Consider the following 18,160-nt stretch of genomic DNA (forward strand, 5'->3'; position numbering starts at 1 on the left):
ATCCTGCAACAAATACAGTCTGCAGCCATTGGTTTCTTTCCCAGCCATGCTGCTCACCACCTCCCACTCAGACAACGAGAGAAACAAAGATGACAAGTGGAAAAGGACTAAAGGCAGAGAAGGGGGAAAGAAGAGAGACAAACAGAAAAGGAAAGGTGGGAATGAAGCATAAACATGGGTACAGGAGTGATCCATAATAAAAACAGAAAATGCTGGAAATATTCGGATCAGACAACATCCTTGGAGTGAAAAACAAGAATTAACATTTCAGCTTGATGACAAAGGCCATTGATCTGAAGGTTAACTTTGTTTTCTCTCTCCACAGATGCTGCCTAACCTGCTGAGTATTTCCAATGTTTTGTTTTTTATTTCAAATTTTCTATAGTGTTGCACATGGTAAGTCTGAGGATTAGCCAAGGTATGATGACTGAAGTGTGACACTTGCAAGAAGTACATGTTATACACTCAATTCCTGATATATGGTAGGAATTGTACACTAGTGGGTCTCTTCTGATATTGATGAGTAGACTGGACTCTGAAGTGCTGCTGTGTTTACTTAACCTGCCCCTTTTAAGGCCACTTCTCAAATGTTCCCTCGGGGAGTCTTGGTAATTGTAACTGTTTAAATTGAATTTCGAATGGATAAATGACTACTGATTGCCTAAAAATATCAGACTTCAGGTCGGTGATATTTCACTATTTTAGAGAAAATAAAGAATTGATTTTACAGGATGAGGTGCATGGCCTCAGGATGTTCCGAAATGAGTTACTGTCAGTTAGTACTTTTGAAGCGTAGTCTCTGTTGTAAGGTAGAAAACCAGACCGTCAATTTGCAGACAGCAAACTCCCACAAACAGCTATCCGTTAAATGACCAGATAATTTGTTGTAATAATATTGGTTGAGGGATAAATATTGGCTGGAACGGTGGATGAGTACCTGTGCTCTTCAAATAATGCTTGGGGTCTTTACATTTACCTGAGAAGGCAGACAGGACCGTGGTGTAATATCTCAACCAAAAAGATAGTATGCCCAATGATGCAGTCCTATATAAGGCTAGCAGTCTAGGTCACATGGATGATTCTTGAAGGTACAGTCTTCTGAATCAGATGCTTATCATTGAGCCACGGTTAACACTTCAAGATTGTGTTGCATTGGTAGGAAAATGTGACAACTGGTGTGTGATGCTGGAAGTATGATCGATGCAAGACAAAAAAAAGCATGTTTATAGTTTGGCTGAACTAGTATGGGATTGCTTGAGGTAAATCAGTTTTTTTATTCACTGAAGTATATGATGAAATGTCGCAAAACTTCTGGTATGGACAAACTCATTCTTTCTTCTTAGGCAGTCCCTTAGAATCAAGGATGTCTTGCTTCCAATCTGATTTGATGGGTTCTGAGATGCTGGTAAGTCCAGTACATAATCTGCAGCTTCTACCACGTGAAAGGCAGGTGTTGCTTAAAGGGGTGGGTAGATTGTTTGGAGGTTTGTATGCATTCCCTCTGACACCTTGACTTTGCCACATCTACTTTGACAATAGTACATGTATTCAGTGCCTTCCCAAACGAGCCTTCTCCATTGTGGCTGGTTGCAAGTCAGGGTCTCCCGTTTGCATGTTCGACCTCTGCAGAGCATCCCTAAAATGTTTCCATTGTCCTTCTGGGAATCTCTTACCATGACCGGTTTCAAGTAGAGCAGATATGTTGGGAATCTGATAGGCATATGAACAGCATGTCCTGTATAGTGGAGCTTATTTTTAGTGTTTACTGTCTGTTCCTATAAGAATGCAAAGTAAATAGAGCTCAGAATTTGATTATTTAATCAAGGAACTTTGGAAATTGGAGCATGTTTGTTGGACGTTTTTGGCTTAATTGCAAGGTACACACTTTTAAAAATTTGCATTTGTAGCAATGTGTCATCTGAATGTGATGTGCATCTTTTAATATATTGTGAAATATAATATTTAATATATTGCCAGTGGATCTATTTTCTAATTTGTTGGACATATTATTTTAAAAAGGAGTGTTATGCTATGAAATGGAAAATGTATTTTTGTATAAACAGAAGACATGCTGGGGATAATTGCTGGAATGGTTGTTTCTTTTAATGGGAGGGCAACTAAGAGGGTGGGGGGGGGGTGGTGGGTGTGGGTGAAGAACAGTTAGCCTTGTAAATGGAGTTATTAAACTACCAATCCATCTTGAGGTATGTATAGACTTCCTTTAAACATTCACTGAAAATGAACTTTCAGGCTTCAGGTATCAAGTGGGAGATTGGGACTCTCTGGATTGCTCTCCGGGGAGCTGGCATGAACTCAATGAATCAAATGTCTGTGTTCTGTACCGGAAATGACTCTACAACTCTTCATTGCTAGGAGATGATTTAATTAGATCAAGACTATTGTCTCATATAAAGGTTATGGGCTAAATATCTTTTGTATTGAGCAAAACAGTAGCTGAGACATTCAGCTCAGTTTAGGTTTTTTGGTTTTGTGGCTAAGTCATAGAATCCCTACAGTGCAGAAGGAGGCCATTCAGCCCATCGAATCTGCACCGACTCTGCAAAGCAGCATCTTACCCAAGCCCACCCCACCCTATTTCCGTAACCCCAGACATTTACCATGGCGAATCCACCTAGCCTAAACATTTTGGACACAAAGGTCTTTAAGATCTTCAGGTCTTCAATTGTAGGAAAGATTTCCAGTTTTAGGGTTGTATGCTGAAGGAAGTGACAGCAGAATAAGAGTTGGTCTCAGTGGTATAGACTGGGGTATGATTTTGCAAGATAGGGATATCCTATTAGTGGACACAATAATTAAACTGCCAAAATTTCAAAGAATGAGACCTCCAAATGAAAAATCTTAATGACTAGCCTGTTTTTTTTTCTGAATTAAGCAAGTTCAATTATCTGAAACAAAAACAGAAAATGCTGGAAAATCTCAACAGGTCTGACAGCATCTTTGGGAAGAGAATAGAGCCAGTGTTTTGGGTCTGGATGACCCTTCGTCAGAGCCAATGCCCTTTCTATTCTCTCCCAGGCCCACACCCTGCCCTATCCCCACCACCCAGCATTTACCATGGCTAATTCACCTAAATCTACGCATCTTTGGATACTAAGGGGCAATTTAGCACAGCCAATCCATCTGACCTGCACAGCTTTGGACTGTGGGAGGAAACCAGAGCATCTGGAGGAAACCCACTTTGTCCTAGTTCTAAATTGTACTGTTTAGTGAAGGTAAAGCTGGTACTATAGTTTTAATTTACAATCAAAGAATGATCAGTAAATTATGGAAAAGATTTTAGCTATGAATATAAGCAGTTCTGCAAGAAATACCTAGAGTTTCTTAACCACTTCAAGTTTGAGATTAAATTTGTTCTGCAGTTTTTAACTCTGCTTTCATACAAAGCCAGACATAAGTGAATGGGGTTGAAAGCAGAAGATTTAGCAATTAATGATGTGTGGTCAGTGGAACATACTTGAGATTTCTGCACCTGATTAGTCCCAAATTCTCCTGTGCTCCTCTTTCCTCTTATGGATGTAAGTTGGCAGTAAATTGAGCAGTTCATGCATTTCATAAATTTTATTTATGTCTGGAAAGTGACAGGGAGCTTGCTTTGAAATGAAGTATATGTGTTTTTGTTTTGATGATCCATTCTGCATTGAATATAGATTAGCAGTACTATTTTGGTCCAGCATATTTGTTAATGGAGTGAGAAAAGATAAAAAGACTTGTGTTCGTACTGTTTTCATGATTGCAATATCTCTTAGTACTTTTGAATGTTGTTGCTAATATAGGCAGCTCAACAACCAAATTGCTTGTAGAAAGCTCCCACCACAGCAGTGAAATAAATGACCAGATAACTTTTTATTGATATTGGTTGGGATACTGGGTGAACTCTTCTGAAAAGTGCATTGTGATTTTTTACAACCACATGGTTTAATTTCTCACTGACAAGGGAGCAGTCTGATTTGAGATCATATTTTAGGAGTGGGACTGAATTCTTGACCTTCTACCACTGAGCTGAGGCTGGTCCTTGTTGTCTTTACTCTGTTCATATATGGCATTTGGTCATGGTAAATAAAAAGAAATCCTTGGTGTTCAAATAAATTCACTATTTATTAGTTCCTTGTTTCTCTTTTTCCATCAAGATTATCAAACTGAAACGTTAACTGTTCCTCTGCACAGGTGCTGCCTGACCTGAGCATTTCAGGCATTTTCTCTCTCAATTTCAGATTTCCAGGATCAGCAGAATTTACCTTTTTTTGTTTCTCTTTTTTTTTCTATTACGATGCATGTGTTTCTAAGACTGACAATGTTCTGCTTCGAACTGGTGTTCTGTGCTTACATATACCAACTTCCTCAGACGTTTTGAATTGTGGTTCAGTGTATTGATGAGCTAATGTGGTCGGACACAGTTTCATCCTTTCCAGTTTTGTGTGGTTAGACTATGATCTTGGTGAGAAAGTGAGGGATAGGAAGAGAATGAAAAATCTTATTAGTGAGTCACCACTGCATGTACACATACAGTACTTATTAGTGGCTAGTTGTGCTGAGGATATGAAGAGCAGTTTTTCATCAGGAAAGATCGGGAAGTGAAGTTGTTGAATTGGCTTCCCACATTTTTAGTCAAGCTGCAGCTGATTTAAAGCTACTTCTCATGCTTAGTTGGGCCTATGGGGAACTTTGAGCTGAATTCTGAAATTTGTGTTCAGAATTATCCGTCCCATTGACTTCATCACGAACATTGAATTGTAATTTGGGTATTAGCAAGCAGAATTATATGCACATCTCCAAGCAGGTTTTCACTCAGAGCTGAGTTTATGTCGAGCACTAACTTTGTATTGCTCTGCAAGAAGTGTTGTTAAACCTGTAGCTGCAATATAGTGCTTTGATTGTAACAGAGTAGCAATAGCAGAGGACAGAAACGGGGAATGTGGTTATCTTTAACACAAGGTAGCATGCTAATTAAATATGTGTGGAAAACTTGGGTTGTGTGTTCGGTACATTGTGGAGTAAACATTTTGTACATTTCAAGTAATCAGATAAACATAGCAGACTTACAAAGGAAAGCTGAAGGACAGTGGGAAAGTTTATCTGGTGCTCTCGGCTTCAAGGTTGATTTCTTCAAGTGGCAACTCTGCTACCGCCAACGATGTAAACAAGCTAACATTGTTCCCTCCAGAGGCGGTACACTAACCAAAGTAAATAATTTCCATTTTGGTATCTGGAGGCAGTGTTGTATTGACAGGAAGATGAACAAAATCAGCTCAGCCTATCTGTATTGGTCAGTAAAAGAGTTTGAACTCATTGGCCTTTACAGACCAACCCTTGCCATTGTAAAAGGTAGGCAATCAACCACGCAAATCAGAATGACAACTTGAAACAGCTGTGCATGCGTGAGCAAATAGTAAATGCATCTAGAACATTGTATTACTATATTGCTTCATATTTTCTGTGACCTCGGGGCCTCTTTCTGTGGTGGAAAATTCTGACTCTATCAGGCAAGACCAGTAAACAGAAAAGTGCTTGTGATCAAGATTTATTAGCAACCGCACTTGGGCAAATCTTTCATATGTATAATTGTTATATAGGACATCCCTCCTTCGATTTGTTTCGCATTGATTTTTGTCCTTCCTAGTCATATCACGAGCAACGTGTCTTCTAAATGCAGGTGCAGTATGCTATTCCTGCTTGCTTATCTTGACATTTTTGTATGTTTAGCGGTCAACCAATCAATCCTCCTTCACCCACTCGTGTGGGATTGATCAGCAGTTTGTTTCATTCACAATTATTTACACCTTTGTTGATTAGCATTTATATATTTTCTGCCTGGTTCTTAGTGCAGCCATGAGAAATAAAGTATAACTCCCTCCACCCAGGACTGTTTGAGTCCTTGGCAGTTGAATAGGAGGAGGTCAAAGGGCAGGTGTTTCTCCTGTGCTTACAGGGAAGGTACCAGGGAAAGCAAAGCAGATGTTTGGAAGTATTGGAAAGTTTGACTGGGTCACGGGGGGAAATGTCCTTACTAAATACAAAAAGGGAACAGAAGGAGATGTGTTTGGTGTGATCAAGTTGTAAGTGGCGGAACTGTGGTTGGTTCATCGATAATGGAGGTTGATCTGGGGATAGTGAGGACAATAGGGACCCTTCTCAAAGTTCTGGAAGGAATGTGGACAGGATCATTCATGCACTTTGGCTGTATGTTTCTTTAATTTCTTTAAATTGTCTCCTTTATGTCTTGTGCCATTGTCACTTCTGTCATTTGATTACTAAATCAAAGATCATTCCCTTTCTTTGGCTCTATTCTGATTTGCAAGCTGTTTCTCCAATCTTTCGGGTTCAGATACAGGTTTATAGACTGGAAATTTTAACCATACCTTCCTCTCTTCATAAATGGTGCCTGTCCAGTGTTTCAATCATCGCTTTTATTTTAAGTTATCAACATTTTGCTTTTCGTAATAAGTTGATACAGAGTACTTATAGCAACAAACTTCCTGTAGTACAAAAATGTACGAACGGCTTGTCCAAAGTTTATCTTTCAAAGTTACTTGAAGTCTCAAGCATTGATGTCCTAATATAACTATATCTTTCTACATGGTTTAAAGCATTTGATAGTGTCTATTTGAAGTAAAATTTCCAGAAAACAAGCATCAGGTTTCTTCCCCGCAGCCCCGTTGTTTCAAATAAACAACATAACTGAAATGCATTGAAATATAGATTAACAAAGATCCCTTAGAAATGCAGTTGTCAAATTTATTTTTCAAAGCAATTCTAACTTTTATTTCTGATCTGAATAAAGGTACAGGTGTATGAATAACCAACGGTAATGTGCTGCTTGTTTCCCTAAAATCATTGTTATCTATACAGTCACGTCTGTCGTTTTTCACATTCTTGCCTTTTCTCCATGTTGAGTTTTCAATTCTGATTCTTCGCCGTTTCTCTTTTAGCGTTGGAAATTTTACCTGAGCTTTGGGACTATTTTCAGCACCTGTAGATAAATTTTGTGTATCCTTCATGGAAACTAATTTTGGTTCTGTTTAGGTATTTGTTATACTCAACATTATATATTGACAGCCAGCTAGAAAATAATTCTTCAAATGGGCTGGATGTTCTGGTTTCTGACAAGTTTTGATGGGGGCTCTAACTTTCTTCATAATTTACGTGAGGAGAAACAGAAGCAATTATTAACTTTCCTGTGTTGGAATCATAAGTTACCAGGCTGATTCTGGGGATGGCAGGACTAATATATGAAGAGAGATTGACTAGGTTAGGATTGTTTGCACTGGAGTTCAGATAAATGAGGGGGGAATCTCTTAGAGACTTATAAAATTCTAATGGGACTAAACAGGGTAGATGCAGGGAGGATGTTCCTGATGGTGGGGGAGTCCAGAACCAGGGGTCACAGTCTGAGAATTCAGGTTAGACCATTTAGGATAGAGATGAGAAGACATTTCTTCACCCATAGAGTGGTGAGCTGTGGAATTCATTACCACAGGAAGTAGTTGATGCCAAAACATTGAATGTATTCAAGAGACGGTTAGATATAGCACTTGGGGTGAATGAGATCAAAGGTTATGGGGAGAAAGCAGAATTAGGCTATTGAGTTAGACGATCAGCCATGATCGTGATAAATGGCAGAGCAGGCTCGAAGGGCCTCCTGCCCCTATCTTCTATGTTTCTATGTTTAAAAACAGTTTAAATCATTAAATAAAAATTCTAAACTCAAATGTTTGGGGTGAATTTCTGCAGTTCAAAAGACTGCACCAGATGAACGGATTGTTTGTAACTCTGAAATTGAATCTGGACATTGTGACTGGAGTTTTTGTCATCCAGAGTGCTTAAGATTCTGGTCATTAAAGACGAAATGATGGGAAAGTCTCCCCTGTACATTGCCACACTTGCAGCTTCAGCAAGGACTGCAAATCCATTGTGAGTGGTAGGAGCAATATCTCTATGTAATGTAACTAAAAGAATAAAATATTTGAGGAAGAATAATTGCGATGTCTCAAAGCAATTTATGAAAAATGGTAGTTAAAAATAACAATGATGCTGTATATTCCTGATGGTGGTTTTGAACTAAAATTCAATAATTTGAATTAAGTAATTTTTGAATTGAGTAGAATATATCAGTGAAGCATTTTTGTTTTTTAGTTTCAGTAATCTGTTTAATACCATGTGTGCATTCTGATCTAGTTTCATAATTTCCTGAACTCCTGCTGTTGTGTTGAGCTTGCTGGAGGACCGCAGTAAACATTAGAAATGTTTTCCAAGTACTGAATGATCTGTGAGCAATCTCGAGGGATATTCTTATCAGTTGAATGCTCATTAAGAAAGGCATAGATTAATTGAGGGAAGTCTGCGAGGATTTGTTCAGGGAAGGCTATGGCTGACTCACTTGATTATGTTGCTGCTTCCTCAAAATTCAATGAGGGTAGCATGTTTGATCTGTCTGTGGATTTTAACAAGTCTTTTGACAAGGTCCCACGTGGCATACTGATCAGAAAAATGAAAGCTGATGGGATCCAAGGGCAAGTGTCAAGTTGCATCTGAAATTGACTCAGTTGCAGAAAGCAAAGGACAATGGTCGGAGTGTTTTTGTGACTCGAAGGCTATTTCCGCTGCAGTATCACTGGGCTTGGTGCCAGTTCCTTTGCTTTTCATGGTATGTATCAATGACTTAGAATTAAATGTAAGGGACATAACTAAGAAGTTTGGTAGATAATACAAAAATTGCTTGTGTGGTTGGTAGTGAGGTAAAAAAGCTGTAGGAAGCCGTGGACACAAAAGTGGAAAATGGAATTCGAATGTGGAGTAATTCATTTCGGGGGGGCAAAGGAATACAATAAATGATGGGATACTGGGAAGTGTAGAGGGACAGGGACATCTTGGAGTATGCATCTAAGATGATCCTAAGAAGCATTAGGACAAGGCATATAGAATACTTTATTAGCTGGGGTCACATTATAAGAGTGGGAGGATTTCATAAGAACTCCATATAACATGCTAGTTAGATCACAGCAGTTCAGGTTGTCACATCACGGGAAGAATGTAATCATACTCGAGGTTACGGAGGAGATTTATGAGATACTACCAGGACTGGAAATATTGGATAGGCTGGATATATTTTCTTGGAACAGAGGAGGCTGAGGATCAATGTATTTGAGGTGTACAAAATTGAGGAGTAAGATAGACTGGATAAGAAGGATCTATTTTCCTTGCAGGGACTGAATTTATTTAGCTTGTACACAGTCTGAGTCAAGCAATAGCCTTGTCAGTGGCGGCTAGATGGAATTCTTTAAGCCTGCCTTCAGTAATCCAGTCAGTGGACACTCCTCAACAATATAAATCATTGTTGAACTACGACACAGCTGCATCCTGGATGGTCTTGATAACGCCACTGATGTTGGATGGCTGCACAGAGGCCTTGACCAGTTTGGGGAATGTTTAAAAGGGCCTCTGCTGCTGTGGGAGACCAAAGCCAGTTGGACAAGTAGTAGAATCTGTGATGATGATTTCTGGTGGATGTTTTCTTCTGCCATAGGTCCTTAAGATTATCTTCATTGTGGTGGGTTTATTCATATGGGTGATGTGAGGGAAGTAGTACAGTTGGTGTTTTAAGGGCTTCCTTAAATAAGGGCAGAATTAAGCTGCTTTGCAGCTTACCTGTTACAATTCCCCTTCTGATGTGGATGGCATGTTGCGAGGCAGTGTTCCTCAGGAACCAGGGGAGGTGAGTTGGCCAAAGAGTATCCACCAATGAGAATTGTTGAGCTGAATCATGGGCAGTTTGTACCATACTGGTGTGTGGTATTCCGCATTTGTGTACGGGATTGTAACAGGAGCAGAAGCCATTAGGGTCTTGGCCTATGTCAGTTACCAACCAGTTTACTGAGGAGATTGTTGTGGGTTTTACTTTTTTTCTCCAATCTTGAGGAGTTGTTCCCTGTATGTGAAGATTCCGTCAAGGATGACATCAAGATAAACTGGATGGGAATTGTGCTTTAGTGTCTGGCCACCCAGGGTGATGTTCAGTTCCTTCTTAGCGTTGGCATTGTGAAGGTGGAATATGCTAAAGACTCTGGGGGTGTAGTTTTAAAGTAAGAGGGCAATTAAGGTGAAATTCTTTCTCAGATTGGTGGTGGGTGTCTGAAATTTGCTGCCTGAAAAAAAATGATGGAGGCAGAAATCCTGACCACATTAAAAAAAAACTCTGTTCTTCTGTTCCAAGGAAAAATACTTGGCTGTAAGTGCCAGGCAATGGACCAAAAGCTGGAAAGTGATGCGGATGGGTAACTCCTTTTTTGGCTGGCACGACAGACTGGATTGAATGGATTCCTTTTGTGCTCTAAGTGTATATGATTCTAAGCTGAGTTAAATGGTTTACTCTAGATTTTATGGTTGCATAATTGAATTATCAAAACTCAGCTAATTTGTGACTCTACCACTTTGAATAAAAATTCTGCATTTCAGCGTCACTTTGAAATCTTTGTATTGATTCTTCAGACAAAGATCAGGAAATGTTTATCTGATAAATATATTATTAGATTTATGAAGTCTTTTGATTGCTAAGGTGAAATACAACGAGAGGTTTGACCAATTTAATTGGCTAAACATGAAATGCAACCTGCCTTGAATCAGGAATTTTCCTGAAGGAGTCTGTTTGAAAGTTTGGTAGGTAGGTTGTATTATTTTATAAATATTTTGCCACTTAATTAAGTATTGGTGGGGGGAATGGGGGAGATTGTGATGAGGAAAACAAGGAGCACCTTTACTACTACTTTGATTTTGTGTATCAGTAAGTCTGTTAACTTTATTCTGTAGTCACTGGAATGTTTATGAATAGTTTGGATTACTTATTTGTTCTTTTGGTCCTTCCTTGATACACTGGGTAGGAAGAATAGCCCCAGAATCTGTCTCCCACGACTTCATGATGTGTGATGCATCAACCTAATTTTGGGAACAAAATACCGAACCTACAGAAACTGAACTGTGGCATATTTGGGCAACATTATTCTTCTGCACTATATTTTGTTAATATTGCAGTTATTCTCAAATATGTTTTATTTACTTTGCATAGAGTTCAATCCTGGAAGGCTTGTGCTATATCTGCTTAATATTTTAGGAGGTATCTGAATTTTTTCATACTGTATATCAGAAATCAAAATCATTTTCTTAAATCATATTCTGATAATTTTAGTTTACTGAATTATGGTATGGCCCCATTTATTGTTGTGGTAGCCAGTGGATGTGTCTCCATTCCTCCCTGTGGGAATGAGTTATAATATGAGAGGTAATTCAGTACAGTTTAAGTTGGAAATAGTTTCAAGGCCGGGTGAGTTTCTGGCTTGCTTGGGCTTTGTCACAGTACTAGGTGTTGTGTATCAATTTTTAGCTGGTTAAAGTACAAGTTAAGTTAGCTTTCTGCCCTGGTTACATAGTTATTTGTGGCACAGAGGAGGTCATTTGGCTGGTCATTCAGCCTGTCATGTCCAACTAGTTCACCGTGAAGCATTTCTATCTTTTGACATGAATCCCTATAATTGTGGTATGAAATGAATATACATCATGTAGTGGGCTTTGTACTGAAATTTTCAAACCAGGAAATGAACTATTAACCTGGGTTAGATATGAGCTGGGTCTGAGCTTTGAGAGTACAGAATTTTTTAATGATCGCAGGAAGCTCACTTTGTGTAAGCGTTTCAGTTTAACGTCTCACTTAAGAGGGAAGCCAGAGGAGTACAAAGACAAAATTGGACATGAAGCTTTAGTATGCAAGCCAAATTGAGATCTGTGGAACAGTGCAGTAAAGTGAGTAAAGACTGCAAGTGGGGCAGGGAGGAACCGAGTTGTGGGCGGCACAGTGGTTGGCACTGCTGCCTCACAGCGCCAGGAACCTGGGTTCGATTCCTGACTTGGGTCACTGTCTGTGCGGGGTCTGTATGTTCTTCCCGTGTCTGCATGTGTTTCCTCCGGGTGCTCCGGTTTCCTCCCACAGTCTGAAAGATGTGCTGGTTAGGTGCATTGACCTGAACAGATGCCGGAATGTGGCGACTAGGGGAATTTCACAGTAACTTCATTGCAGTGTTAATGTAAGCCTACTTGTGACTAATAAATAAACTTTATAAGTTCTACATCAATGAGGTCATTGCAGGGACTAAAAGTAAAATGAAGTTAAAGGTCTTTTATCTGAATGCATGAAGCATCTGTAATAAGATTGATGAACCAGTGGCACAGATGGAGGTAATTTTTTAAGTTCATTAAGTCTCTGCTGGATATGTTCTGCAAGTGGGACAGGACATTCCCAGGGATGGTGACATTATCTCAGTAAGGAGTCTAACAACACCAGGTTAAAGTCCAACAGGTTTATTTGGTCGCAAACGCCACTAGCTTTTGGAGCATTGATCCTTCGTCAGATGGAGCATCTCCATCTGACGAAGGAGCAGTGCTCCGAAAGCTAGTGGCGTTTGCTACCAAATAAACCTGTCGGACTTTAACCTGGTGTTGCTAGACTCCTTACTGTGTTTACCCCAGTCCCAACGCCGGCATTTCCACATCATGACATTATCTCACCCAGAATGTGAATTGTGCTGATGTTTTGACTACCTGAATAGAGTGACAATTTCATGCAGTACATTTCGCATTCAAGTAATTGAATTATTTAAGTATGTTAAGTTTTGCTTGAATTGCGTAACTTTTAATTGTAAATCCAAAGACTTCAGGTGTGAATCCTGAAAATGTAGGGGATTCTGAATAGCTCTGCAAATGCCCATTGGCTATCTGTATTTTATTGCTTCTGTTGACTTACTGACACTTTCTGTTGTGATGAGCTAGTAAACAATTTCTGCTTTAATAGTATTTTTTTCCTTTGTTTTTCAAGTAATATTCAGCACTGAATACTTCAGGGATTAGCAAGGGAATCCCAGAAGTATGATATTTGCAGAGAAACTCGTGCTAAAATGTGAAAACCATTGTTAATAAATTGTACAATGAAAAATACTTAATAGGCGAAGAGGTGCTAATTTATGCAGCTAGTTGAAATTGGCTGAGGTGAAAATAGATTAAAAATTGTTGACGATGAGTAGAAAGCAAGCAGGAGGTAGAGAAGAAGGAAGTTGATAGACATGGTGCTGGGAGGCAATGTGGTCAAGGACATGTTTGAGGTGAGTCAGCAGTTGGAAAGAATTAAGGGTTGAGGTGGGTTCTCTGATCTAGAGGTAGATAATATACAATTGAAGTACAATGGACGACAATTCTTCCTGTAATATTTCTGCAGTCTCCCTTCTCTAATCCTTTTCACTCCTCAGCCCCCATTTCCTCCCTAATCTGCCCCCAAAAAGTAGCATTTGGTTTATTCTATTATTCCAGGTGTTATCTCCACTGTGGCAGTCAATTTCTTATGTTGATTATTGAGCTTCCTATGATTGGAATTCTCCACAATAACTCCAGTGCGCTGCAGTTAATTTTTGCCACTTCTATAAGCTGCAAACTCAATGTTGGAAGTAGTTGCTGAATAACACTTGAAACTCTATAACTTAACTCTGTTTTTAGTTTATTGCTTGTCTTTATTTGCTATTTTGATACATAGTTGAATTGTATAAAGTTTTTACTTATTGTCTGCTTCCAGACTTTCTTGCCCATCTCCAATCTCTTAACTTCCAAAGTCATTTCCCTATGTCATCCAGCACTGTACATGACACTCCAGTTTGAACCCTTTTGGACTCTAGTCGTTTTTCTCTTCTGAGCACAAAATTGTCCTATCAAAAGTGACGCATTACTTCCTCTATGACCATATCGTATTATCCCTCTTTGTCCTGCTCAACTATTTCTCTCAGTTGCAACATGGCTGATTTTATGAAATCTACTTGTGTTTTCTCCCTGTGCCTGCTTTAGTATGGTTCCATTCTTGTATGTTGTGAACATCAATTAATACCAGATCATTGTTGATCTTAAATCTGAGATTGATATTTTGTTAACTAAAGCTATTAAGGAGCATGGGGCAAAGGAGGGTATAATGAATTAAATTGCTGATCAGTTATGATTGCATTGAATGGTTGAATAGGCTTAAAGCACTAAACAGTCAATTCCTTTTCTGATCTTCATTTTCATTTATAGCTAAAAACATATCTTCCTTGTATTAATATTTCTCTCATCCTTTCAAAATCTGTTCTCCCTCCTTTGTGTCATTTCTATCATTGTCTTCAACCAATTATTTTCTTGTCTCTGGTAGTTTGCTCCTAAACAGTTGCCTTTCTACCACTCAAAACTTCAATGCGTCCCTTCAGCCAAACCTCTGATCATTCTCTTAATCTCCTCTTTCCCATTTTGGCTGTTTGGATTCATTATTGGTGAAGTATCTTGAGACTTTTTACACCACTCTGGTAAGTGTAGTTTTTCAATAGCTAATTGAGGAATGTTGATCAGGATTAGAGTACAAATTGTGATTGAATTGGACATCATATCCTACTCGTATATGACCATGCCAATTGATCCTTCCTCTCCCATGCCTATTACAATACATCATTTTTAAAATATATGACATGTGTACTTTTTGGAATTATGTGCAGCCTGAGTGCATTCAAATAGTCCTTGTAGCCTTTTCATAGCAGCAGATAAAGGAAACCAGAAGCTGGCCATAAATGAGTTCTAAATCATTGGCAGATTTGAAGTTTTGAGGTCTGATTTTTGGATTAGTAGAAGTAGTTCCAAATAAAATTTCAATGTTGGATTGCTAACGTGGGCTGTTCATTAATTTTTTTTATTTTATAGGTCCCCATTTGGAAATATTTTGCTTCCTTTATATAATGTTGATTTGCATGAAATTTACATTCATCTTGATGCAAATGTACATAACATTCCCATTGTAAACCATTTGATTTTCAAATATGACCTACAGAAGGGATGCGCACAGGGAAGAAATACATATTTGTTTATCCTTCCTTTTTGTTTTAATCTCTATAATTGCTTTCCAGCAGCCTGTTTTGTACCATGTATATTTATCCTTGTACCAATTTAGGATAGGCAATATTTAATCTGGTAGGTCCTTTAAACTTAAATTGGAAAAAAAAGTTTGTTTTAATAGCTGAAGGAGGAATAGATTGCATTTGTCTAGCAGTTTTCAGGTCGCCCCAAAATACTTCATGCTACAGATGTGCAGTTACTTGTAATGTAGGGAAACATGGTAACCAATCTGCACACAGATTGGTCCCTGAAACAGGAGTAGGATAATTGGATATAAAATGGCTTTTTGGTATTGTTGGTTATGGGATATGTTTTGGAGGGAACACCAACAAAATGCTCCTGCTCTGAGAAGGCAGATGTGGCCTCCGTTTTAACACCACTTCTGATGGCACATCTAACAGTGCAACATTCCCTCAGTTGAAATTACAGACCAGATTATGTGCTTAAATCTCTAGAGTAGGGTTTGAACCTCCAATCTCACAACTCAAGCCAAGAGTATACAGCTGAGCTATACAGCTGAGCTATCTTGATGTCATGATATCCAACAGTTGAACAATTCAAAGATTATTGCCTCCATGACCTAAGAACCACTCTTATGTTTGACCACTGTGTGAAAACATTCCTGACCTCAGGAAAGGGACTAAGGCATAGAAATAAGCTGGTCAGTCCCTCCAGCTGTGTCACAATTTAATTAAATCATGGCCGATCTGTACCTGAACTTCATTTATCCCATAACTATGACCCTTTTTGAGATGCAATGCCCAAAACTCAGTAGTCCAGATAGGGTCCTGTACAACTGCAACATAATATCAGTCATTCATTTATCACTTGCAGATTTGTACCTGTTTCTCTTCTATCCTACTTAACCCATGATTACTTTGCAGTTTCAGGCTGCTTCTAAGTATTGACATGTTATTACATTTTACTCGTGTTTGCATATATGCATCTTGTTAACATATATTAAATGGTAATTTGTATACACTGATTTCAGTTCGCTCTTCAAGTGGATCACCTGGCGGCTTGAAGAGTTAGTGATGTCTGTGGATTTCAGATTCTCTGATGCTATGTGCTCTACAGGGTTGTGAACAAGGAAGATTGTAACATGAAATTAAGAGAAGGTTTTGTAGAGTTTGGTTGTTTAAAATTTAGCATTGGTTCCTGATGATTTATGAATTCTACACGTGGTGTGTTGAGGCACAGGGTGAGGAGAGTGTGTTTGGTGTAGATAAGGGTTCCAGGAGGCAAATAGTATCCCATTTTTGAAATTCTGATTTGCAATCTTTTAATGCTCATCTGTGCTTTTTTATTGTTTGCTTTACAGGAAGTTTGGAGAGCGACCTCAGCCCAAGCGCCTTACCAGGTAAGATTCCATCACATCTGCTACTTCGTAATTGGCTGTAATTTTGGTTGAGGTAAAAGTGTCGCAAATCGCTGTGCAATTGCATGAATGTGTTGCATTAGAATATGGAGTATGTGGTTACAATCCAAAAGACCTAAGAAAGGGCTAGAAGAATAATTTTGAGTTTATTGGTAGGGTTTTTTTTTTACTGGGGACCAATTATACTCAAACAGCTTAATGTGCCAATACAACTTCTGTGGTGAATGCTGTATGAAATTTGTAGAAGTAAGTTAACGTACTAACTAATGAAAACTAATTTCTATCATTGATATTTGAGGGCATTCCTTCTTACAGTCTTTATACTTTGGGAATTAAGTTATTTTTGTGCAGGATGATTCTTTATAGAATACTTTATATGGCATATTTGAAGTGTATTCATAAAATATTGTCTATCAAAATAGATTTGTTTGTTTACCTGGTAAAATTATTCAAGTAATAAATTGTCCAATTAACAGCACTAAATTGATTTGTGACCTCCTGAAATTACTGTGTAAAAAAATCAATCCTTCACAGAGTAAGTAGTCTCACAACACCAGGTTAAAGTCCAACAGGTTTATTTGGTATCACAAGCTTTCGGAGTGCTGCTCCTTTATCACCTGATGAAGGAGTAACACTCCGAAAGCTCGTGCTACCAAATAAACCTGTTGGACTTTAACCTGGTGTTGTGAGACTTACTGTGCCCACTCCAGTCCAACGCTGGCGTCTCCACATCATGGCTCTCAGTGGAGGTATTTGAAGTATTTTAGAATAAAACTTTTGTTTAAGAACTGATGTGTATCATGCTTGCAACTTTTATGCAAGTGATAAATCAATTCTAATGCAACTACCTATTTTTCCAACCCACAAAAACCTGTTGTGAGGATTTAACACTTAAGATGTAAACTCATGGTAAATGTTGTCTTTTTGTATTTATTTAGGGAAGCAATGCGAAATTACCTTAAGGAGCGTGGTGATCAAACTGTATTAATTTTACATGCTAAGGTTGCACAAAAATCTTATGGAAATGAGAAAAGGTGAGTTGCTTACCTGAACTCAACGTGGTGCATTTTGATTCATGTTGCAGTTGTACTAGTCATCTACTTAGCCAGAAAAGGAGAGCTTGCATTTATATTTTGCTTAATTATGTCATCAAGTGGTTCTAAAATGCTTTGCAATTCTTAGTTTGTTTTCAAATAGTCACATATGTTAGTAAATGGTCAGTTGACACAAAGTCCAACAAATGACTCAAGGATGAAATAATCTGTGTTTGTAGTAAGTATGCAGTGAAGAACACCTTGCTTTTTCAAGTAATGCCATATTTAGTTGGTCTTAGCATGCTTCTGTTGCTATTTAGGATGCACAAAGTCCTGTATTGTAATTTCATCGGGTTGGCACCTTATTCTTAGGTACGCATGATGCTGTTCCTGACATGCTCTCCTATGATATGGATGTGCCGGTGTTGGACTGGGGTAAACACAGTAAGAGTTTTAACAACACCAGGTTAAAGTCCAACAGGTTTATTGGTAGCAAATGCCATCAGCATCTGACGAAGGAGCAGTGCTCCGAAAGCTAATGGCATTTGCTACCAAATAAACCTGTTGGACTTTAACCTGGTGTTGTTAAAACTCTTACTATGCTTTACTATGTTCATTGAAATAGGGTTGGTGGCCTGTCTTGATGGTAATAGTGAGCTTTCAAGGAGGATATTAATTTGGGCACTTTCTCGGTACAAGGACACAAACAGGCATGTTTTAAAACTCTGAAGGGTCACTGGAACGTTAGCTGTATTCTCTCTCCACAGATGCTGTGAGATCAGCTGTAATT

General features: G+C 38.6%; 1 protein-coding gene across 3 annotated transcripts in view; it reads left to right on the plus strand.

The window, feature by feature from the left end:
* The window catches only part of rbpjb (recombination signal binding protein for immunoglobulin kappa J region b), an 89,769-nt gene that overhangs the window by 16,707 nt on the left and 54,902 nt on the right, over positions 1–18,160 (plus strand). For 2 of the 3 annotated variants that reach the window (XM_078215642.1, XM_078215650.1), the window contains 2 exons: positions 16,280–16,318; positions 17,275–17,370. In XM_078215642.1, coding sequence (XP_078071768.1) covers positions 16,280–16,318; positions 17,275–17,370 — 135 coding nt within the window. Of the gene's footprint in view, positions 1–1,343; positions 1,406–16,279; positions 16,319–17,274; positions 17,371–18,160 lie in introns of all 3 variants that reach the window. The other variant, XM_078215661.1, reaches the window with a different exon arrangement.

This window comes from Mustelus asterias, chromosome 1 (genome assembly GCF_964213995.1).
Source record: "Mustelus asterias chromosome 1, sMusAst1.hap1.1, whole genome shotgun sequence".
Taxonomy (NCBI): Eukaryota; Metazoa; Chordata; class Chondrichthyes; order Carcharhiniformes; family Triakidae; genus Mustelus; species Mustelus asterias.